The sequence below is a fragment of the Trachypithecus francoisi genome, unplaced genomic scaffold (genome assembly GCF_009764315.1).
Source record: "Trachypithecus francoisi isolate TF-2019V2 unplaced genomic scaffold, Tfra_2.0 Lachesis_group4, whole genome shotgun sequence".
Lineage (NCBI taxonomy): Eukaryota > Metazoa > Chordata > Mammalia > Primates > Cercopithecidae > Trachypithecus > Trachypithecus francoisi.
Window position 1 is genome coordinate 142,317,270 of NW_022681469.1, and position 23,525 is coordinate 142,340,794.

At 48.8% G+C, this 23,525-nt stretch overlaps 2 protein-coding genes across 5 annotated transcripts in view; one reads left to right on the forward strand and one right to left on the reverse strand.

Moving 5' to 3' along the window:
- SUN3 (Sad1 and UNC84 domain containing 3) overlaps positions 1 to 1,927 on the reverse strand; it is a 101,010-nt gene extending 99,083 nt beyond the window's left edge. The window contains exon 1 of the mRNA XM_033194216.1: positions 1,644 to 1,927. Coding sequence (XP_033050107.1) covers positions 1,644 to 1,786 — 143 coding nt within the window. The 5' untranslated portion in view covers positions 1,787 to 1,927. The remainder of the gene's footprint in view (positions 1 to 1,643) is intronic.
- Positions 801 to 22,037, forward strand: UPP1 (uridine phosphorylase 1). 4 transcript variants are annotated; one of them, XM_033194223.1, is made up of 10 exons: positions 801 to 1,061; positions 1,413 to 1,559; positions 2,354 to 2,537; positions 7,155 to 7,219; positions 12,691 to 12,808; positions 14,831 to 14,989; positions 16,630 to 16,744; positions 20,490 to 20,699; positions 20,974 to 21,120; positions 21,834 to 22,037. In XM_033194223.1, the coding sequence occupies exons 4-10, from the start codon at positions 7,176 to 7,178 to the stop codon at positions 21,971 to 21,973; spliced, it is 933 nt and encodes a 310-aa protein (XP_033050114.1). In that variant the 5' UTR covers positions 801 to 1,061; positions 1,413 to 1,559; positions 2,354 to 2,537; positions 7,155 to 7,175; the 3' UTR covers positions 21,974 to 22,037. The 4 variants fall into 4 exon arrangements, with proteins under 4 accessions (XP_033050114.1, XP_033050113.1, XP_033050116.1 ...); XM_033194222.1 differs by lacking the exon at positions 801 to 1,061 and having other exon boundaries at positions 1,287 to 1,559; XM_033194224.1 differs by lacking the exon at positions 801 to 1,061 and having other exon boundaries at positions 1,316 to 1,559; positions 14,831 to 14,877.
- The last annotated feature ends 1,488 nt before the right edge of the window (positions 22,038 to 23,525 follow it).

Below are 23,525 nucleotides of genomic sequence, written 5' to 3' on the forward strand. Positions count from 1 at the left end.
ATGTACCCCAAGCAGAGGATATTGAAACTCCCAAAAATTCTGGAATGGGGTCTTTGAGCCCCTGTGCTCAGGCCTGCTCCCACACTGTGGAGTGTACTTGCATTTACTTTTTTTTGAGATGGTGTCTCACTCTGTCACCCAAGGAGGAATGCAGTGGCATGATGTCAGCTCACTGCAACCTCTGCCGTGCAGGTTCAAGTGATTCTCCTGCTTCGGCCTCCCAAGTAGCTGGAATTACAGGCACCTGCCACTGTGCCTGGCTTTTTTTTTTTTTTTTTTTTTTTTTTTTTGTACTTTTAGTAGAGACGTGGTTTCACTATCTTGGTCAGGCTGGTCTTGAGCTCCTGACTTCGTAATCCACCCGCCTCGGCCTCCCAAAGTGCTGGGATTACAGGTGTGGGCCACCGAGCCTGGATGTACTTTCATTTTCAATGAAACCCTTCATTTCTTCCTTGTTCCACCACTCCTGGTCCAACCCCATGTTTTCTCAGGAACTGGAGTTCCCTTTAGGAAGCAAGTAACAGATGTGCTGGGCTGCCTGGGCCGCTAGGTCGTCTTCTTTCCCAGGCTCTGTGCTCTCACCAGCGTGCGCGTTCGGGAAGCAGGGAGAGGACCAGGAAAGACGTCTTAGACGAAGAGTGAGCACCCGCCGGGGAGAGGCGGGTCTGGCCGCTGGGGGTCAGAGTGCAACGCCGGTGTGAGGTAGTTCTGCCACTTAGCTGCGACTCTAAATGAATGAGTCACTTCCCTTCCTCGGGCGAGCTCCTGGCTTTGCCCCAGCTGGGGAACTCCCAGGATCAGGAAGGTTCCAGAGAAACTCTCAGCGGGGGAAGCGGAGGCCGTCCAGAGAGATAGAGGGTACACACGGTGACAGTGCCAGCTCCACATCCCCGACCACCGGGCCAGGGCTGGTCCCACGCTGGCATCTGTCTCCGCTGGCCCCAGCCGCGGGGCCACCTCCAGACAGACAGACCCGGGATCCTGCCTGGCGGCGTGACCTTGGGTTCCTCCTAGAGCCGCTTCTAGCCGGGTTTCCTCCGCCCCAGGCTAGGATCACGTGGGTAAGGAGATTTCCACTATAGTAGGGGCGGTTTAATGAGTAACAGAACTGGCTGCTGGTTTTTGACAATTGCCCAACTGCTCCGCAGAGGGTAGAAGCAATTGAGGGCGGAGGCTCCCGGAACCTAGGCGGGAAGAGGGTGGGAGGTGGGGGTGGTGGGGGTGGGCAGGGCCGGAGGAGCGGAGGAAGGTGGGGGCGGGCGGGGCTTGTCAGTGGGTGGCCCAGGGTGCGGTCAGCTGAGTCCGCCGGCCCAGGGCAGGCGGGGCCTGAGCCAAGCGGTAACCCCAGGGTAGGGCGGGGCGCTCGCAGACTCCCTGTGAGATTCACCTAGCAAGTGGTTCCTTCATTCGAGTGCTGCGGCGCACAGACCCTCGCCCCGTCGTCCGCGAGCCTCCCGAGAGCTGCCCCTTCGACCTGCCCTGGAGCATACTGTTTGTCGCCGGTGTCGCCGTGCGAGGATGGCGCAGCGGGTGTAGCGGGTCTCTGCGCAGACCGAGCGGTGAGTTCGCCGCGGCCCGGCTCCCGCCGTTCTCTCTTCCCAGGAGCTTGGCCAGTCCCCTGCCTTGGTGACTTGACCACTTACCTGTAGCGGCGGTGACCGAGGCTCAGGCGCACCTTGGCTGTCAGCTGCGAGAAGGAGCAGAGAACAACCCGGGACGGCTGCGCGGGGAGGCGTGCGCGCGGCCGGGAGGTTCTGGGGCCGATGTGTGCGGGGCAGGTGGGCATGGGTGGGGGGAAGCGCGCGGGCGGGATGCGCTTCCTCGGATCCACCCCGTGCCCTCCGCTGCCACGTCCCGGCGACCGAGCGCACGGGGCTCCGGGCGGGGAGCCCACCAGGCCGAGGCGCTGCGAGGGTGGAGGCAGAGCCGGCAGAGCCGGCAGAGTCGGCAGAGTCGGCAGAGTCAGGTCCCGCAGGGCGCTGGCGGGCGCTTCTCGCAGCCCAAACCCGGCGGGGAGTGCGGGAACTCCTAAAACTGTGCTGGGAGCCCCAGATAAGAGGAAGGAATCGGTGACTTCAGTGACCAAGTGATGTTTTGGTCCCCACCGCCTTTTAAAGGGAGAGGGGGTAAAATTTCATTTGGAGGATAATTGTTACGCGAGTGTTAAGATGGAGTCAAGTGTCCATCGAGTCAACATTTAACAAAATGTTACCACATAAAATATTGGCATCGAGTTATCTGGCAGCTCCGCAGAGAAACTTTACACTCATATGCGTTATATGACATAATTTGCATGGAGAAGGGGTTTGCTTTACGATTCTTTTATATGGCAACCTGTTCTTGGACCTGACAGGGCCAAGAGAAGCAAGGAACTCCGCAGCTCGTCGACACTTCTCGACTCCTGTCCCAGTTCAGGGCTTGGTGAGGTGACTCGCGGTCGCGGGTGACTCGCCGGCAGTCTTCCTGCCCCTGGCTGGAACGCCTGGAGGGCCTCCCACTGCAGACGTCTGTCCGCCTCCAGCCGCTGTTCTCTGACGGTCAGTTTCAAAGAAGCACAGTCTGGGATCCGGGGTAGAAAGAGGCCGTTTCCCGTGAAGGCCATAGAGGCAGTTTCCAGGCGCCTGGGTGACTTGTCTCTGCACTTCCGTCTCTGATTCTCCATCCCTGCTGTTTCCTTTCCCCAACGTCCCCTGCCTGGCCTTTCCTTGGCTCATTTTCTACTTTCCTGGGGTCTTCTGGGTTGAAAAGACCAGTGGTTCCATTCATTGGCTGTAACCGCGGGTCTTTCAAAAACTTTGTGACTTCCTTGAACAGACAGAATGTCTTACTCTGGGTTTTTACAATCTCTGCTGAGCCATTCCCAGGGCAGGCCTTTTTGTCTCTTCCGCCTTTCAGTTTGTTTGCCATCTGCATTTTGGCCCAAGCTTTCCCCAATTCTCAGCCACTCTTACATTATTTCTTTCTTCAGAGGCCACCCAGACCTTCTGGTCCTCTGCATTAAACCTCATCACCGCAGACCGTTTTAATTCAGCACAGGTTTATCAAGCACACATTTTATTCTTGGTTCCAATACTTACAGCACTGGTGGGCATTCATGTTTCATTTAAGAAGGACAAATTAGTTTTTCTTTACATGGGCTTTTTGTCAAAGTGGACTTTTGTTGACCTTACTTATCATAAAATTAATGCAAACTTATTGTAAAAAAACAAAACAAGACCCAAAAACCAAAAATCAAATATATAACAGAAACTAGGTTTTCCTCTTCCCTAAAGATAAACACCAAACATTCTTCTTCCTTCTTCTCTCTCTCTCACACACATTTGCGTTTGAAATATGTTCATTCAAGAAAGTATTTTAAATGTTTACAAACTAAGCTATTTATGCAAGTAACTTACCAATCTGATTTGAGTTTAATGGGTTAAAAGTAAAAAAAAAAAAAAGTAAAAACATCTTCATTTTTTTTTTTTTAGTAAGCTGGATCTGGCTGGTAATAGGTAGGGGAACCAGGTGATCACTGAAAAGGCTTCTCCTCAGGGAGCCAAATCCTGAGCCAGGTTTAGGATTTCCTTGGGAGGTAGAATTTGCAGCCCAGGTAAAACCAGCAAAACTCTCCTGTTATGTGGGGAGGGGAGTGAAGAGCATGACTTTCTAGAGCGGTGAGAGAAGACTTGTTGAGAAACTGAATTTCATGTCCTTACAGAAGTTGGAGAACATTGTGGTACAATGTTAGGAGAATGGTTTTCTAAAATCAGCCCAGTCTGACATCTTCCTCAAAACCAGGGTCTTTTCAACTGGAGCACTGCAGACATCTGCAACTTTCTCTGCCGTCGTGGGTGTGGTTAAATAGAGCTTCCCTGAGTGCAGGACTGAAAAGTGGACAGAAGGTAGCTCTTGGGTCTCTCACACCCAGGAGGGGGGATGCTACAGGTACTAAGATTGCAAGGGGAAAGAGAGAGTGAGGCAGGCCCTGGAGCCCACTAGGAAGGAGCCAGTCGAAGGCAATGACTGGACAAGGGAGCTGATTTCTCTGCTGATGTGGCCTTGGTTTCTCTGGTTCAGAGTAAAGAAAAGCAACCGAGCCTAGAGAGAAACATCCTCTTACTCTGCAAGGCCAGACAGGAAGTTCTGTCTTTGGTTGGGTTTCCTTTTCTACAAACGGGGTTGGATTCTCTCTGGAGAGCTTTCCAGGAGCCACTCAGCAGTCTCGGATTCAGTGGGATGTTCTCAGCTGTTAGCCCAAGGGAGCTCACTTCTTAGCTCTTCCCCTGCGCAGTTCACTGGGGGGCTGCTCCCTCTCATTAGCTCCCTACCCCTAAAGACAAAAATAGCAGCCTGGAGGGGACAGAGTTTTGGGGGAGGTTGTAAGAGGGCATGTTCTTCAGAGGAGCCGCTCTTACGAGGGAATGCTCCTGCCCAACAGGAACTGGCCCTGGGGACCAGGACTCTGCCTGACCCTAAACCCTACTTTTTCCCTCAGTGAGTAGGTCTGCTTAATGGATCCTGAAGAAAGTCTGAAATCATGACCAGATGCCATCGCCCCAGGATCCTCTTGTAGGGCCTTTTGATGAGAAGCACTGCTCTGGCTCCTCCCTCTTCCTTCCACACATGTAGGGAGAGGTAGCTCTGCCTATTCATGAAGCTTCATCCCTACACTGTCCTTCCTTTGGCCCCTGGTGAACCGGGGACCAAGGCGTGATACCTCTTTTAAAACTCATACCCTTTACACTGGTGTTGTGACTCATGCCTATAATTCCAGCTACTTGGAGGCTGAGGTGGGAGGATGACTTGAGCCCAGTGATTTGAGGCGGCAGCGAGCTGTGATTGCACCACTCCACTCCATCCTGGGTAACAGAGTGAAACCCTGTTTCTTTCTTTCTTTCTTTCTTTCTTTCTTTCTTTCTTTCTTTCTTTCTTTCTTTCTTTCTTTCTTTCTCTTTCTTTCTTTCTTTCTTTCTTTTCTTTCTTTTCTTTCTTTCTTTCTTTCTTTCTTTTTTTTTTTTTTGACAGTCTTGCTCTTTCACCAGGCTGTGATTGCACCACTCCACTCCAGCCTGGGTAACAGAGTGAAACCCTGTTTCTTTCTTTCTTTCTCTTTCTTTCTTTCTTTCTTTCTTTTTTTTTGGCAGTCTTGCTCTTTCACCAGGCTGGAGTACAGTGGCATGATCTTGACTCACTGCAACCTTTGTCTCCTGGGTTCAAGCGATTCTCCTGCCTCAGCCTCCTGAGTAGCTGGGATTCCAGGCGTGTGCCACCACACCCAGCAACTTTTTTTGCATTTTTAGTAGAGATGGAGTTTCACCATGTTGGCCAGGCTGGTCTTGAACTCCTGACCTCAAGTGATCTGCCAGGCTTGGCCTCCCAAAGTGCTGGGATTAGGGGCGTGGGCCACCGTGCATGGCCCCTGTTTCTAAAACATGAAAAATAAAGTGTTGAATTAAAAAAAAACAAATCAGCAACACCACACCTTATTCCCCTTCTTAGCTCTCCTTAGCTGTACTGCAGTAGGCTTTCCAAAGAAGTGTTGTGTAAATGCTAAGGGAAAATGAAAGGCTGGTGGAGAGATTTAAGGCAGCAACTGGAGGGAACATTTTTGCTCCACACCCAACAAGTGTAATTTTCCCTGGCATTCAAGATTTGCTGGGAATGATCACTATATTATGGTAATAATAAATCCCATTGTCCAAAAAGGGACCTTTTGGGTTTTAGCTTGGTGACAAGAGACTGCTGAGTTATGAAGGTGAGAACCACGTCCTGGAAACAACTGGCTTGACCTCAGGAAAGCGGCTTCACTTCACAACTCCTACTGGTATCTTTATGAGCCTTGGATCATCCCGTAGACTCAGTGCTTCACTCTCCTCTCGCCATGAATTCTGTCCACTCTGCAAGGCTTTCCGGGGAGTTGGGGGCCTGGCCATTACAGGGCATTCAGGGATTTGTTGCTTTATTAACTGAGTTCAAAACGTGAGTCTCACCCTCCTTCTAAGAGCTCTGGCAAAACCCTGCCCTTCTCCACACAGAGAAGTGGTCTTGGGGATTTCTGACTAATGAGCCCTACTAGAATAACTGCAGGTACGCCACGTTTTCCTTCATGGGGCTTTGCAGTGGAGGCGGGGCTGTGGGTTGACTCAGGTCAACCTTAGTCCCTCTGCCTCCTGTGGTGGTCCCCTGTCCCTACTGCCCCGCCTGGAGCTGGTACCTTTTCCTCACCTTTGACCCAATTCCTCCCACTCCCCTGGCTGTCCTTGAAAGCTAGAGAAGAGCATCTGAGATTCTAGAAAAGTGAGGCAGAGGCTGGGCACGGTGGCTCACACCTGTAATCCCAGCGCTTTGGGAGGCCAAGGTGGGTGGATTACCTGAGGTCAGCAGTTCAAGAACAGCCAGGCCAACATGGTGAAACCCCATCTCTACTAAAAATACAAAAAGTAGCTGAATGTGGTGGTGGGTGTCTGTAGTCTGAGCTACTCGGGAGGCTGAGGCAGAAGAATTGCTTGAACCCAGGAGGCGGAGGTTGCAGTGAGCTGAGATGGCACCACTGCACTCCAGCCTGGGTGACTCCATCTCTTGAAAAAAGAAAAGGGAGGCAGAGAGGTGTGGTGTGTTGGGTCAGTGAGTCTTGACTGGCTGGGCTGGGAAATTGGGAATAAGGGACAGGTTTTTGTTTTGTTTTGTTTTTTGAGATGAAGTCTCACTCTGCAACCTCTGCCTCCCTGGTTCAAGTGGTTCTCCTGCCTCAGCCTCCTGAGAGTAGCTGGGATTACCGGCACCTGCTACCACACCTGGCTAATTTTTGTATTTTTAGTAGAGACTGTGTTTCACTATATTGGACAGGCTGGTCTTGAACTCCTGACCTCCACCTGCCTCGGCCTCCCATAGTGCTGGGTTTACAGGCATAAAGGAGACAGGTTCTCTGGATATGTGAGGTGCCTGTCCACGTAGACTATTGGCACATTTTCACCACCTCTTCTCTGAAACTAGCAACGCGATAAACACACATACACATTCTCCTCTCTATTTCTCACACAGTTCACACACTTACGTCAGGTGTGTAAGGAATTCCACTTCATTGCACTGACTTTCTACATATTAGTGGGGCTCTGCACAACCTTGGTTTCTACTGAGTGGATTCACTCCATTCTGTGATTTTTTTTCCTTAGGGTCTTGCCTCAGTTGACAGAATGGCAGCCACAGGAGCCAATGCAGAGGAACCTGAAAGTCACAAGTAAGACTCCATTTCATTCCAGTTGGGTTGGGTTGGGTTGGGTTGGGTTGTTTATAGAGCATACGTGTGCCACACATTTTTCTAAGGACTTGACATATATTAACACATTTGATGCTTGTGAAAGAGACTGAGGCCTGGAGGGATTAATGACTCAGGACATTTGTAAGTTAGATGGTTAAAAACTCTGGGATTGGGCGCTGGGGCCTCAGCTCTTGATTCTTAGGACATGTTGTTTCAGAAAACCAGGCAAGTCCCTGCTCAAATCTCTGTCTAGTAGGTTTTTCCTCTGTGTGCCACTTTTCTTAACCAAAATCCCCTGCTTATCACTCAGCTCTGACTTGGTTCTGAATCTTAAATGCCTTCTTATTTCTTTGCAGTTTGTCATACTTCTGGTATGCTTTGCATGACACCGCTTGTGTTTAGGCATTGCTAGAAAAGCAAATATTTCTTGTCTTCATTCTGATTCCTATGTGAACTGTAATCCGCTGATTATTCTTATTTTCTCACCCCCCCCAATTGTCTCCCACCTCTGCTGGGGTTACCTGGGCAGGCCTTCTGTCCTGCCGCCATGGCCTCTCCCCAGTCCTGGTGGCCTCTGACCTTGGCATCACCCAGGATTGTGGTGACCTCTGGCCATCCTTACTGTGGACTCCTGGTCCTTTGTTCCTCTGTAACTTCCCTGAGACCTCTCTGAAGTCTTGCATGTGACAGCTGCATACCCAGGTCATAATTCCATATGGACAAGACCCCTCTCCTCCTCCATTCCCCAGAAGTCCTGGTGTCCATTTTGGAGTTTCTGGTGCCTGTGGACATTCCCTGCAGTAATTTTTTTTTTTGAGACTGAGTTTTGTTCTTGTTGCCCAGGCTAGAGTGCAGTTAGTGGTGCAGTCTCGGCTCACTGCAACCTTCCCGGTTTCAAGTGATTCTGGTGCCTCCGCCTCCCAGGTAGCTGGGATTACAGGTGCAAGCCAGCACGCTTGGCAAATTTTGTATTTTTAGTAGAGATGGGGTTTCACCATGTTGGCCAGGCTGGTCTCGAACTCCTGACCTCAAGTGATCCACCCACCTCAGTCTCCCAAAGTGCTGGGATTACAGGCGTGAGCCACTGTGCCCTGCCTCAGTGACTATTTTTTAATTGAACTAATAGTATTCCTGGTACTTTCAGTCATTGACAGCCAAAAATGCCTTGTCCCCAGTTTCTGGAGCTCTCCTCTTCCCTCCTCCTGCTCATGGCTTGAGGTTGAGGCCCAGCAGGAGGCTGGTGGGGGTGGAGGGGAGTGGTGGAAATGAAGGCTGGAGAAAACGGCCGGCACACCAAGTGCCAAGCAACTCAACGCGGGCTTCCTCCCCTTCCCTCTCTTTAGTAATTATTTTACCCTCCCTTGTTTTATCATCAGCTATTTGCTAACGTGTTCCACTTGCTGAAAGGCAGTCAGGTGTAGAGCTCAGGGGTACAGCCTCTTAGGAAGGATGTGACCTTGGACTTTGAATGGGGTTACTGATGGTACTTAGTTTATACTGAGAATGGTAAATGAATTGATATGTGCTAGCTATTAATAATTTCATTTCTACCCCAAGTCAAAAGCCTTCCATGAGTGGAACTGGATCGTACTCATCTTTATGTTCAGTACACTCAGCATAGGATGCTTGACTGGTGCGAGATTCAGCCAGCATTTTCTGGAGCCCTCCCTCTGCCCCTTCCCCAGACACCCCAGGCCCCTGTGTCTACCACGTCTCATTCTCTTCTTGTCTCCACATGTGCCTGTCCTAAGCTACTTGGGCAAGTTTATATAAAGGTTGATCCTGCTTTCTTTTCCCTGCTGATAAACTCCTGGAATCAGAAGCCAGTTTTCATTTCTTTCTTTTTTTTCTTTTTTTTTTTTTGAGACAGAGTCTTGCTGTATCACCCAGGCTGGAGTGCAGTGGCGTGATCTGGGCTCACGGCAAGCTCCGCCTCCCGGGTCACACCATTCCCCTGCCTCAGCCTCCCAAATAGCTGAGACTACAGGCGCCTGCCACCACCCCTGGCTAATTTTTTGTATTTTTAGTAGAGACAGGGTTTCACAGTGTTAGCCAGGGTGGTCTTGATCTCCTGACCTTGTGATCTGCCTGCCTGGGCCTCCCAAAGTGCTGGGATTACAGGCGTGAGCCACCACGCCCGAACTCCTTTTTTTCTTTTGTTGAGACAGGGTTTCGCCCTCTTACCCAGGCTGGAGTGCTGTGTTATGATCTCAGCTCACTGCAACCTCTGCCTCCTGGGCTCAAGTGATCCTCTCACCTCAGCCTCCTGAGTTGCTGGGACTACAGGCATGCACCACCACACCTGGCTAATTTTTGTATTTTTCATAGAGACGGGGTTTCACTGTGTTGTCCAAGCTGATCTCAAACTCCTGGGCTCAAGTGATCTGCCCACCTCAGCCTCCCAAATTGCTGGGATTACAGGCACGAGCCACTGCGCCCAGACAGTTTTCATTTCTTTCCTCTCACATATTTCTTTTACATAGTAGATGCTCAATGAATATGTGCTAGATGAATAAAGTGATAGAATAAAGCAGAATAAAGTCACTTGAAATTATGTGCAGACTAGAGAAATATTTTTTTCCAAGTAGTATGTCTCTGACTTGTTCTTTTAAAATCCTTCAAAACATAAATTGAGGCATCTACTGGTTCATTATGGCACATGTTAAATTTCCTTTTTTTATTTTTATTTATTTGTATTTTTAGACAGAGTCTTACTCTGTTACCCAGGCTGGAGTGTAGTGGTGTGATCATGTCTCGCTGCAGCCTCAACCTCTTGGGCTCAGGTGATCCTCCCACATCAGCCTCCCAGGGAGCTGGGACTACAGGTGCATGCCACCATGCCTGGCTAATTTTTGCATTTTCTGTAGAGTCAGGGTTTCACCATGTTCCCCGGGCTGGTCTCGAACTCCTGGGCTCAAGTGATCCACCCGTGTTGGCCTCCTATAGTACTGGGATTACAGCAGTGAGCCACTGCACCTGGCCACATTTTCATGTTTTAAAATCATTGCCTGTCTTAACAGTTACACCGTATTTCCTTCTTCTTCATTTCTCAGAATCAAGGAGAAAAGACAAGTATTTTATTTTGAAATATGTGACACAGTGCTTAATCACATCCTGTTTTGTTATTTTGAAGCATGACTCTTAGCCCTTCTATGTTGTACTCTGTGTATTCCTAACATCCTGAAGAAGGAGAATGCAAATGTTACCTACATGAAAAATAGTTGTCACTAAAGGATCCTAAAATACTGGGGGGTGTGCGGATTGTCAGAATTTCAGATTGGCCTGGAGATCAAAAAGGCTTTCTGAGAAAAGTTCAAGGATGGTCCTTACCACACGTGATTCTGGATTTGGTCCCTTGAAAAATGGCCTTGCCCCACATCCCAGAGTAGAATGAACCCTGATTCTGGAGACTGCCCCACAGCTTGTTAGGAAGAGGTGGGCTTAGGGGCAGGTGGGTGTGGCTCTGTGCTTCAGGCAGGCTGCTGTGCCTTCCTGAGCAGGGTTTTCAGCAGATTCGCTGGTGTAGTTAGCACAGTCTCTGCCTGCCCTTACAGGACACCGTCACCTAGACCCCTGCCCCTTTATACAAAGATCTCCCCGTCTCTGTGTATAACCTTTTGTACTTACGTTTTCTGTATCAGCCTTTTGGAAATGTTCAGATGTGAGCCCACCTGGGCCCCACTCTAGGGGAATTGACAGGAAGGAACATTTGACGGGCATGAAAGGAGGAAGTGGTCAGGTGTAGGCCATCAGTGTGTTTGCAGCCTGGGTGTCTGCTGTTGATGAGTGCCAGATAGAAATAGGGATTTGATAAAATGATAAAATAAATAAAACAGGATGGGTCCATCTCAACCTTGTTTTGCTTGTCTGCGGTGTGTTCCGTGGGATTCAGAGATAAATAAGATGTGGTCATGGCCTTCAGAAGTTTTTGTTGCTGGAGGTAAAGTTATGACATTAATTGTGTATATCAGTGTTAGAATATAGATAAGGTGCAGCAAGCATCGTGTGGGGAGAGAATGGACAATGTCTGTGAGGGGGCTACATCCCTTATGTCACAGTTATTTTCCAAATCCGTGGCAGCTGAGACCCTGCCTCTCTTGTATCTTTTTCTTTTCTCATGAGTTAGATTGAGGAGGAGACATGACCAGGGGGTTCAGGGCAGAAAGTCAGACTCAGAAGGAAGAAAAAGAGGTCCCCAATTGCTCTGACATCAGGGTCCCATGTCTGCCTCGGTTTCCTGTAAGGGAGCCCGCCCATCTCTAGGACTCGGAAGGCATACATTGTTGAAGGAGGTATGTTTGAGGCTGGCTCTAGGAGACTTTGACAGGCCTGAGATGGACTCATCTAGACCTGGAGCATTTGTTTTTTTTTTTTTTTTTTTTTTTTTTTTTGAGGCGGAGTCTCGCTCTGTCGCCCGGACTGGAGTGCAGTGGCTGGATCTCAGCTCACTGCAAGCTCCGCCTCCCGGGTTTACGCCATTCTCCTGCCTCAGCCTCCCGAGTAGCTGGGACTACAGGCGCCCGCCGCCTCGCCCGGCTAGTTTTTGTATTTTTAGTAGAGACGGGGTTTCACCGTGTTCGCCAGGATGGTCTCGATCTCCTGACCTCGTGATCCGCCCGTCTCAGCCTCCCAAAGTGCTGGGATTACAGGCTTGAGCCACCACGCCCGGCATACATTTGTTTTGTAAGGAAGGTTTTATTGGAACACAGCCACACTCACTCATTTGTGGCTATCTGTAGTTGCTTTCACATGCCTATGGTGGACTTGAGAAGTAGCAGAAACCATGCAGCCTACAAAACCACACGTATTTATTGCCTGGCCTTTTATGAAGAAAAGCTTGCTGATGCTTGCTCTAGACCAGCATAAGCCACATGTACATTTTCTAGCAGATAAACAGATGTCTTATCGTGTCACTCCTGTTGGATATTGTACTGAGTAGACGTAGCTAGTGTAACAAACAAAACAGAACAAAAACAAATTGAAGGTATGCAGATTGGAAAAGTTATCTCTGGGAGGTAGGATTAGAGTTTGTTTTTATTTCTGTTCATATTTCCTATGGTAAACATAGTAGTTTTAAAATAAAGTCAAGTTTATACATTGAATGAACTTGATTAGAGGAGCAACTGGCTATACTCCCTACTGCTTGTATGGGTAGATTGAACATTTCCAACTGTGTACTTTTGTGTGCTCTTCTGATTTCATCCCTATTGCCCTCCAAACAGAGCCGTGAGAGAGAGCAACAGGGGTTAAAAGGAAGGAGAAGGGGGAAGAACAGAGGGGAGGCAAGTGGGGACCTTGGCAATGTTAGGGTTGTCTTATTTCCAGGGTTGGCCCTATCCTTCTCCCACCATGAGCCTCTCCCACCATGAGCCTCGTGTGTGACATAGGGCATTTCTGTGATAATGGGCACTGATGTTCTATAAGCCTTCCACTTTCTTGTTTTTTAACAGTGATTGCCCCGTCAGACTTTTAAATCCAAACATAGCAAAAATGAAAGAAGATATTCTCTATCATTTCAATCTCACCACTAGCAGACACAATTTCCCAGCCTTGTTTGGAGATGTGAAGGTAAGAGGCCAGGTGTTGACACCTTGGAATTTGTCTTCAGATCAACCTCCCCCTATATTACACAGGTAGACCAACCCACAAATGCTGGAGAGGCCACAGCTAACAGGTTTATGCAGACATAATGTTTACCAAATTTTTGCAAATTTTTAACTTTCAAATATGTGAACCACCAAGTAAAACTTTCCTAAGTAGTGCCAAATTGTTCCCTAATTCACCTCTTGCAAATTTAGAGCAGTCTTGCATTGCTTAACACTGGAAATATGGTCTGAGAAATGCAGCCTTAGGTCTTTTCATCGTTGTGTGGACAACATAGAGCGTAACCACACAAACCTAGGTGGTAGAGCCTACTACTTGCCTCGGCCATATGCCCCTAGGCTATAAACCTCTATAGCATGTGAGTGTCCTGAATACTGGAGACAGTTGTAACACAGTGATAAGCATCTGTGTATCCATACATATCCAAACATAGAAAAGCTACAGTAAAATCATGGTATTATATAATTTTCTGGGACCACCATTGTGTATATGTGATTCCTTGCTTACCAAAACATCGTTACATGGGGCATGCCTGTGTATTTGAAACAATATATAAAATAAACTTCCTAATGCTTCATTGAGAGAAGAGAAAGATGTAAAAATTTCCTAGGGAAGCAAAGGATAGTAAATAAAGGTCATTGTATCTTGTTTGTAATATAAGATACATATTGATATTCTGTTAATTGCCTTTAATGTCTTCTTTTGCTTCATGCAGCTTCCAGTTAATTTTTTCTACAAAGTCTTAAGTTGCTTAGTTCTTATTTATCTTAACATAGGACTTTGAAATGTCTAATGGGTAAAGATGAACTGACATATAGAATTAAAAATCAAAATATGCCAGGACCCTGGAATCCAATGCTGCTACATGGGATCATAATTAAACAATGGTGTTATGTCTTATCAATCATCCTGTTCTTTGATAGTGTTGGTTTCTAGTTGTGGACAACTTTCCATGTGCTTTTAATTCATTAAATTTTCATTCATCCTATTAAGTTAATCCACAGTGATTTTTATTCCCGGCTATGGAAATTTCTTTTTTATGTTTAGAGAATAAGTATTTTCTTTTATCTTTTTTTTTTTTTTTAAATTTTTTGAGCTGGACTCTCACTGCCCAGGCTGGAATACAGTGGTGTGCTCTCAGCTCACTGCAACCTCCCCTTCCCGGGTTCAAGCAATTCTCCTGCCTCAGCCTCCCGAGTAGTTGGGATTATAGGCACATGACACCATGCCCAGCTAATTTTTGTATTTTTTAGTAGAGATGGGGTTTCACCATGTTGGGCAGGCTGGTCTGGATCTCCTGACCTCAGGTGATCTGCCTGCCCACTCCCAAAGTGCTAGGATTATAGGTGTGAGCCACCGTGCCTCAGCCATCTTCAAACTCTTTAAAAACTTACTCACGTAAAACAATTTTTTTTCAAAACCAACATTTTCTTACATGACGTTCTGCAAATTAAAGGTTTTACTTCTCTGAGAGAGACCCACCCAGAATAGCTATCACTTCCTGAGCCTCTTCTAGGCTTCGGCTGGCTCTTCCCAAGCATTGGCCATTTGGCACTCAGGTAACCAGGTGAGAGAGTGATCAGTAGCCCATTTTGTGGGGCCCTGGTAACACAGAGGGACAGTGAGGAGCTGCTCCCTCTGTTTCAAACCCAGGCTGTCTCCACAAGCTGCCTTCTACATGACTGAGGGAGGCTGAGGATGCAAAGGACCTGGAATTATCTCTTCAGAGAGAGCAAGGGTCTGGATTCCTGCGTTTGTGGAGCTGACTGCCTTTTGATGCTTGGCCACCCACCCTGAGCACTCACCAGGGAGGCTTGTTAAAGCAGATTACTGGGCCCCTTAGATTCAGCAGGTCCTGGTGAGGCCAGTGAACTTATATTTTTAGCAAGTTCCTTGGTGATACTGATGTTGCTGGTCTAGGGGCCCCACTTGAGGACCTCTGCTATAGACAGTGCACTAATAGGGGTCTCTCTTCTCTGGCTGCAGTTTGTGTGTGTTGGCGGAAGCCCCTCCCGGATGAAAGCCTTCATCAGGTGCGTTGGTGCAGAGCTGGGCCTTGACTGCCCAGGTAGAGACTATCCCAACATCTGTGCGGGAACTGACCGCTATGCCATGTATAAAGTAGGACCGGTGCTGTCTGTCAGTGTGAGTACCTGCCCTCCCTTGTGCTCAGTCTCTAGGCTCTGCAAGCCCCTGTGCCCCAGCCCTCTGCACACACAGACAGCTGGTCCCCTCACACCTGTTTACTGTAAATGGCTGAGAGCAGGGTAAGCCCACAGTAGCTGGGATTCAGAGATTATTGAACCCAGGCTATTGCCCTTGAGGCTCAGTCTCCAGGGGAGACTAAGTACACAAATGCAAATACACAGCTGTGTGTCTACACAGTGTGAGGGTGGCAGGTGCAGGGAGTTAGAGTGCTTGGGGTATAGAGGAGGGACAGTAGGGGGTGCCCTGCCTGGAGCCAGGATGGAAGGAGAGCCTCAAAGTATCAGGCCTCTAATCCCCTCTGCCACCTCACAGTGAGTTACTTCAAAACACATTTTGATTTAAGCAATGAGCATGGTGAACACAGAAATCTCCAGTTTCTACCACAGAAGTCTTTTCATTTTTCAGTTTTGATTTTCTTTGTCAGGAGCAATATAAATGAACAGCTGCAGAGTAAGGAAAGGGAACCCCTTTTGCTGAGACATGCACCCCTACCTCTCCAGTCAGCTGAGGACTGTAGCTATGTCAACCAGCTAGAACACATCGGGGAACCAAGGCATTATTCAGTTGCTGATAATCTGGGCAAGCCTTTCCTGTGTGTAAGGCTCTGTGACCGAGTCTAGCAGGGATGCCTCCACTGTATGGCTCTGCCACAGGAACAGCCCCTGGAAAGTGCTGAGGCCATCCGGGGAGAGGCATCACAGAAAATGTGACACTAGGGGGAGTGCTCTGAAGAGGAGAGCAGGAGAAGGAGGTATGCAGAGACCCCAAAGAGAGGAAAAGGCACAGGCAGAAGTATAAGATCAGCAAGGCATCCTGTGTCCAGTGGGCTGAGGAACCAGCTGATTACTTAGTTTGGCTGAAGCAGAGGGTGTAGGGAGAAAAGAGAAAGGAGATAAAACTTTAACCCGTGGCGGGGTGTGGGGGAATAGGGTGGGTATTTATGCAGGGATTCAAATGCTAGAAGGAGCTGTTTGTTACCTGGCAATAGCAGACTGCTGCTTCCCTGCTGAGCCCCTGGGTCCTCAGCTGTTACCTACTTGACAAATTGTGTCAATCAAATGGGGTTTTGTCTTTGACAGCTTTGCATACACTTTAAAGTTTCCCAAAGTGTTACTACTTCTTTTCTTTTCTTTCTTTTTTTTTTTGAGACGGAGTCTCGCTCTGTCACCCAAGCTGGAGTGCACTGGCCAGATCTCAGCTCACTGCAAGCTCTGCCTCCCGGGTTCACGCCATTCTCCTGCCTCAGCCTCCCGAGTAGCTGGGACTGCAGGCGCCCACCACCTCGCCCGGCTAGTTTTTTGTATTTTTTAGTAGAGACGGGGTTTCACCGTGTTAGCCAGGATGGTCTTGATCTCCTGACTTTGTGATCCGCCCGCCTTGGCCTCCCAAAGTGCTGGGATTACAGGCTTGAGCCACCGCGCCCGGCCGACTACTTCTTAAATGTATATTTAAGAAGTTTATCTTCCATCACTATGACAATGGGCATGTTAGATTGAATTACATCCCTTGAAACGTCAACCAGAACATTGACAAAGTCACAACCTTGGCTTAACACGGGTGTTTCTCCTTGGTTCCAGCATGGTATGGGCATTCCTTCTATCTCAATCATGTTGCATGAGCTCATAAAGCTGCTGTACTATGCCCGGTGCTCCAACGTCACTATCATCCGCATTGGCACTTCTGGTGGGATAGGTAAGGTCTGCAGAGGGGCTTCTTGCCCTGTGAATGGATGAGGGACTGGGGCATGCCAAGGCAGCTTCTATGTGGTGTGGGATTAGAGACAAAGAGTTCCTTTCTTGGCTTTGTTCAAGGAAAGCTTGTGAACAGGAGGTGTGAAAAGAAGCTTGTTTTGTTGTTTTTGTCCAACCCGTTCTCCCAACCCGCACCCCAGAGCTAGGCAGCAGAAGGGCACCACACTATGCATATGGGGGAAACTCATCCTTTTGGGATTACACAATTTGTGCCTTCTTGTCTGCTTGGTTCTCTCTTATTCTTTCTAATTTGCCTTCTTCTCCATTCTCTCCTTTCCTTTGCTTACTTTTCCTCCTCCCTAATCCTGCAGGGATTTGAAGCACCTTATGAGAAAAGCCACAGCAAAATCAAAGGGGGGAAGAGAGAGGTGCAGTACAAACCTCAGATAAGTGTCCTTAAATTAGCTTAAAATGTCCCTGTCCTCAACATGTTTTAAAAAACAAAGATGGTTGGCCAGGCATGGTGGCAGCTCACACCTGTAATCACAGCACTTTGGGAGGCTGAGGTGGGTGGATCACAAGGTCAGGAGATCGAGACCATCCTGGCCAACATGGTGAAACCCCATTTCTACTAAAATACAAAAGATTAGCTGGGCGTGGTGGTGCATGTCTATAGCTGCAGCTACTTGGGAGGCTGAGGCAGGAGAATCGCTTGAACCCAGGAGGCTGAGGTTTCAGTGAGCCGAGATTGCGCCATTGTACTCCAGCCTGGCGACAGAGTGAGACTCCATCTCAAAAACAACAACAGCAACAACAAACAAACAAAAAAACCCCACAATGATGGCAAAGAAAGAATGAGATTTAACGAGAAAGCAAAAGCTAACAAGTTGTTGAATTGTCTGTTAGGCAGATTTGTTTTAAATAAGTGGTCTCGCTTTCTGGGGTTCCAACCCTGTGCCATTCTTTCTGCTAAAAAGTGGGTTCTAGCGATTCCTGTTCCCATCCAGGTGTTCGGAGCTCAGGGAGGAAGCCTGCACGTGCCCTAGAGAAAGTTGAGCTTTGATGCTGCTGGCTAGGCCTGTGTGTACTTGTTCCAGGCTGTCTAGGGCCTGGACTATCTAGGATTTGCAGCAATTCTAGAATTTAAATTCTAGAATTTAAGTGTCCTGACTTTGAAAGGGGAGTTGCTTTAGACCCAAATCTTTTGAATATGTTATCTTGTCTCTTATTTTTATTATATAGAGAGATTGAGCATACAATCTGTGTTTGTGTGACTGTAATTCCAAGGTTAGTGAAATTGTCCCTAGGACAACACACCAATAGCCATGAGCTGTCTCGGTCCTGCAGACTTAGTCTCCAGTGCCGCCCACCTGACACTAACAGCTGTGCATAGCATGCTGGCCTCTGCCAGAAACTCTAGCAAATGGTTCTTGAGTTCTTGCTCTAGAGTGATTTTTAAAACAGTGATTAGATAATTCTGGAGGGAATAGTATAGATTTTGAATTTTCTTCAATTGCTCTATAAAAATGGAAAGAGCAACTAGGGACGAAAACCAAAAACCCCTGGACATAGTTGATTATAAAAGGTGATGCGCTGTCTTCACAAACCCAAAGTATGAATGAGTGGGGACAAAAAACCTCAAGATCTGGGTTGTGTTGGCAGCTGCTCAGGGGGAAGCTCAGGGCAATGGACAGACCTGAGAACAAGAGTCCCAGGCGCTCCTAGGAAGGTGCAGGGGACGTGGTGAAGATGGCAGCTGACACGGGCGGGGGCCTGTGCTTCCCAATGTGAGTGATGCTGGAATTCCAAGGAGCTTGAACACTCCAGGCCCTGTGGGTTCGCCAAGGCATCAGCCACGCTCTCCTCTAGCTCCAGCCCCGGTGCTGGGAGAAGCTGCTGCAAGGAGACTCTGAATTGCCCAGAACAGCTGCAGGAGTAGCAAGGGAAAGAGGAGTTCAGATACATGTGGGGAGCAAAGCAAAGGTCTTTGCAGTCAGCCGTGTTTTTTAATGTTTCATGAAAACGACTGACTTGGGAGCTCTGGAAAAGATCTGACTTCTTGTTCCCTCCCACATGTTTAGGAAAACCGATTTTGCATTAAAATAAGTATCAGAAACGGATCATAGTTATCGTAGTCCCTGCAGGTTGATAGACAAGATGCCATTGACCAGGTGGCTGATAAACAACAGGAATCGATCTCTCATAGTCTGGAGGCTGCGAAGTTCAAGGTCAAGGAGCCAGCAAATTTGGTGTCTGGTGAGGGCTAACTTTCGGATTCGTAGAGCTCTGTTTTCTCCCTGTGTCCTCACATGGCAGAAGGGGCAGGCAGCTCTCTGGGGTCCCTTTTATAAGGGCATTAATCCCACTCATACAGGCTCCACCCTCATGACCTAATCACCTCCCACAGGCCCTGCTGCCTAAAACCATCACCTTTGGGGTTAGGATTTCAGCCTATAAATTTTTTTTTTTTTTTTGAGGCGGAGTCTTGCTCTGTCGCTCAGGCTGGAGTGCAGTGGCCGGATCTCAGCTCACTGCAAGCTCCGTGTCCCAGGTTTACGCCATTCTCCTGCCTCAGCCTCCCGAGTAGCTGGGATTACAGGTGCCCGCCACTTCGCCCGGCTAGTTTTTTGTATTTTTTAGTAGAGACGGGGTTTCACCCGGTTAGCCAGGATGGTCTCGATCTCCTGACCTCGTGATCCGCCCGTCTCGGCCTCCCAAAGTGCTGGGATTACAGGCTTGAGCCACCGCGCCCGGCCCAGCCTATGAATTTTGAGGGGGAAGCCAGCATTCAGTCCTGGTCCATAACAATGGTCAAATCCCATAAAGAATAAGGAGCAGAGTAGTGTCCCTACAAGCAGGAAACTTCCAGGAAGGCACGCCCAGAACACAGAAACTGGACCCTCATAATGCATCAATCTGAGAGGAAGGCCAAGTAGGTCAGGAGTTGGTCATAGTTCACCTGGGTTTAGGGTGTGGGACTTCATGATACTGTTCCAGTCCGCCTTTTGCTGGTTTACTTTTCAAGTATTTGCCTGAAATCTTAAATATTAACAAGGTATGAAACAGGGATCAATAAAACACATCATGGTATATGGTTTAGTGACAGACGACACTGGGAAATCGCAGTGAACGGAAGCAAGAAACATGGGACAAAGTACCCGAAGGTTCCTGGCCGTTTTTATTTTATTCTTTTTTTTTTTTTTTTTGAGGTGGAGTTTGCTCTTTTTGCCCATGCTGGAGTGCAGTGGCGTCATCTTGGCTCACTGCAACCTCTGCCTCCTGGGTTCCAGTGATTCTCCTGCCTCAGCCTCCCAAGTAGCTGGGATTACAGATACCCAGCACAATGCCTGGCTAATTTTTGTATTTTTACTAGAGATGGGGTCTCACCATGTTGGCCAGGCTGGTCTTGAACTCCTGACCTCAGGTGATCTACTCGCCTTGGCCTCCCAAAGTGCTTGGGATTACAGGCGTGAGCCACCATGCCCAGCCCTCTATTTTCTTTGTGCCTTTCTCTTCCATAGTGTCCATAATGATCATGCATTAATTACTTTGATAGCTTAAAAAAAAGTTGAATGGGAAAATGGGTCACAGTGTATTTGAGAACAGTACTGGATGCTTCGTGTTTGGATGTGTGGGTGGATCTGCTTTTTTCCTCTATGTGCTCTGCTGTGTGCTCCCTGGCTGCCCCGCTTTTATTTTCTTTTGTTTTACACCCTGCATATCTTGATGTCTGCTTTTTTCCTCAGGTCTGGAACCCGGTACCGTGGTCATAACAGAACAGGCAGTGGATACCTGCTTCAAGGCAGAGTTTGAGCAGATTGTGCTGGGGAAGCGGGTCATCCGGAAAACGGACCTGAACAAGAAGCTGGTGCAGGAGCTGTTGCTGTGTTCTGCAGAGCTGAACGAGTTCACCGCAGTGGTGGGGAACACCATGTGTACCTTGGACTTCTATGAAGGTGAGGCCGTGGATACCAGGAGGCATCCTTGAGCCAGGGAACCCTGGTCCGTTCCCTGATCCTGCCTTCTCACTGTGAGCTGGGATTTCTACGTGCCAAGCTGCTGTCTCAGTTGCATTACTCCCATGGTGGCCATAATGACCCATTTGAGTGGACCTAGGCAGGACCTGGATGGGTCTTGCTTGTCCCTGTGACCTTCTGGGCATCGTGGCGCTGATGTGTTGTAGGAGCTTCTTACATGCATGTGGTTCTCCTGTCTCCATGTGTGCCTCAGGCCAAGGCCGTCTGGATGGGGCTCTCTGCTCCTACACGGAGAAGGACAAGCAGGCGTATCTGGAGGCAGCCTATGCAGCCGGCGTCCGCAACATTGAGATGGAGTCCTCGGTGTTTGCCGCCATGTGCAGCGCCTGCGGCCTCCAAGGTAGGCGGCTCTCGATGAGCCTCAGTATCCCTCCTTCATTTCTGCTCTCCTGGAGCCCCTCACTGGGGCCCCTCCTCCTGGGGCACCCCGGTACCCATTTCTGGCTTCTGTCTCCCCTGCCCCCAAGTCACTTTCTGAACATACATGTCGTCCCCACAGCCCTGTGTTCAGTGTCCTTTGATTGTCACATGACAAAATGCGGGATTCTCAGTGTCCTTGCGTAGGAAAAATGACAGAAAGGTTTTGCTGCCCCATGAGGCTGCCTGCCACCCGCTCTATAAAAAACTCGGTTTTCAAAGTGCTTTGACTTTCTGAATTGTGGTTCATCTACCCTCAAGGTACTAGCCACGCTTGAAGGCCAACTCACAGCTCTGCAGAATCCCCTTGTCACCTCACCCAAAATGTGCCTTTCAAGGTGGTGCTTGCAGCCCTGAGCTGGTCCTGGAATGGGGAATTCCTTTTAGAAGGAGAGGCACAAGAATAAGGGAGGGACAGGGCAGGGTGGTGTCAGAGAAGGAGGAGCCTTCCGAGCTCCTGGACCAGCGCCTTTCCCTCCCGCGCTGCATCCTCTGGCCCCGCCTGACTGCATGGGCAGCCTGGTTTCCTGAGGAGGGCGAGAGGCTGCTTCTCAGAGCTCATGGGTCCTTCATTCCGTCCCTGTGAACTATTAGACCCCCGGCACCTTGCCTTGATGTAGTCTTTTCCCTTTGCAGCGGCCGTGGTGTGTGTCACCCTCCTGAACCGCCTGGAAGGGGACCAGATCAGCAGCCCTCACAATGTGCTCACCGAGTACCAGCAGAGGCCGCAGCGGCTGGTGAGCTACTTCATCAAGAAGAAACTGAGCAAGGCCTGAGTGCTGCCCTGCACCTCCACAGACCTGCTGGGATCACTGGCCATTAAAAGCACTGTCCAAAATCCCCTGTTGTTTGGACTTTGAGCATACTTTACACAAGAATCTAGAAAATCAGATCGCAATTAAGAGACAGAGAATCTTGGATTAACCATCTGGGAGATGTTCTTCCTTTTGAAGTTTCATTGGAGCATTTTCAACTATGTTAGCCTGATTTGGGGTTTCTTCAAGAACATTCTACCAAATTTTTGTGCTATTTCTAGGGAAATTTTTCAGACTTTAAAATTCTAATGGTAGTCAGATTTCATGTCACTAAATGAGAAATCTGACAACAGTGCCAGGAAACTAATTTCCTGATACATTAAAAAAATTCCATGCACTACTTGAAATGGCAATGAGAGATGACTGATAACCAATAAAGCAGACAGGAGGGGTATTTGAGAAACAATGTAAACCTAAATAGGCATATACACAGTTTCCAAGTTAGAGTCACACACTTTCCCAAAACCATCCACACCAGCTTAGTTACATGACAGCAATCCTCCCACCCACTGTCCACACTGCTAGTATCTTGATCCAAGTACCTAGGGATGGGAAACGGGACACCTGGGCTCAAGACAGCTTGTCCTGTTGTTTCTGTCCATGGCTTGTCAGCCTAGCATTCATTCCTGGCCTCATACTGGCATTCCCAGACTCCATGTCTCTTAGCTTCCTTTTGGGTTGCACCTTATAGTAGAGGGGAGAATCCAGGGTGGCCCCTCTGTCTCAGATGAGTCTGGCAGCAACTACTTCTTGGGCAGGCCTAGGTCCCCAGCTCAGGGGCAGTTGGGTCTCTGGTCTTCACTGGCTTGTGGGTTGCCCAGGGTCCTGGCTGACTTCCCAACTCTCCCCACATCAGTGTGGCCACTTTCTAGTATTATTGTTTCCTGTCCTTGAGATGGACTTATTTCCTGGTGGACTCTTAAGGGACACTCCCACGCTCAGGGGCTCTGCTTAGCAGTTTGCTGTGTGACTTGGAGTGGTGCGGGGAGGTGTGTGGGGACCTTGGTGTGGGTGCACGCATGTGGTCTTTGCACTCTTCAATGTGCCTTCCCTGTGATTCTGAGATTCAACCCAAATTGAGGGTCATTCAGCATCTACTGAACCCACATGCCCTTCTAGGTGCTAAGAGCGAGACAGACCCTTGTCCCAATCAAAAACTTCCTTCCCTTCCACCTTCTCAAGCTCTAGGGTCTGTAATACAGATTTGCTTAGGGTGGAGAGTGAATCTCCTTCCATTTCTCCCTCAGTCTTTCTTGGTCCCTTTGTTGAAGCTGTCCCGGAGAAATTGGAACCCTCAAGGAGGCTTCAGGGTCCTGGGATGTGGCTGTGTGTCATCTGTGCACCCAGGGCAGTGTGCTAAAGGCTCTGCTCCTGGCCTCTCCAGCACGAGCTGCAGGGGCTGGACTTGATATTTTTGTGCGCTCATCTGTCTCCAGATTACCAAGCACCCCCAGACTTCAACTGGACGTCACCATGCCCCTGTGGGTGCAGGACCCAGTGTGGGGTAGCCTTT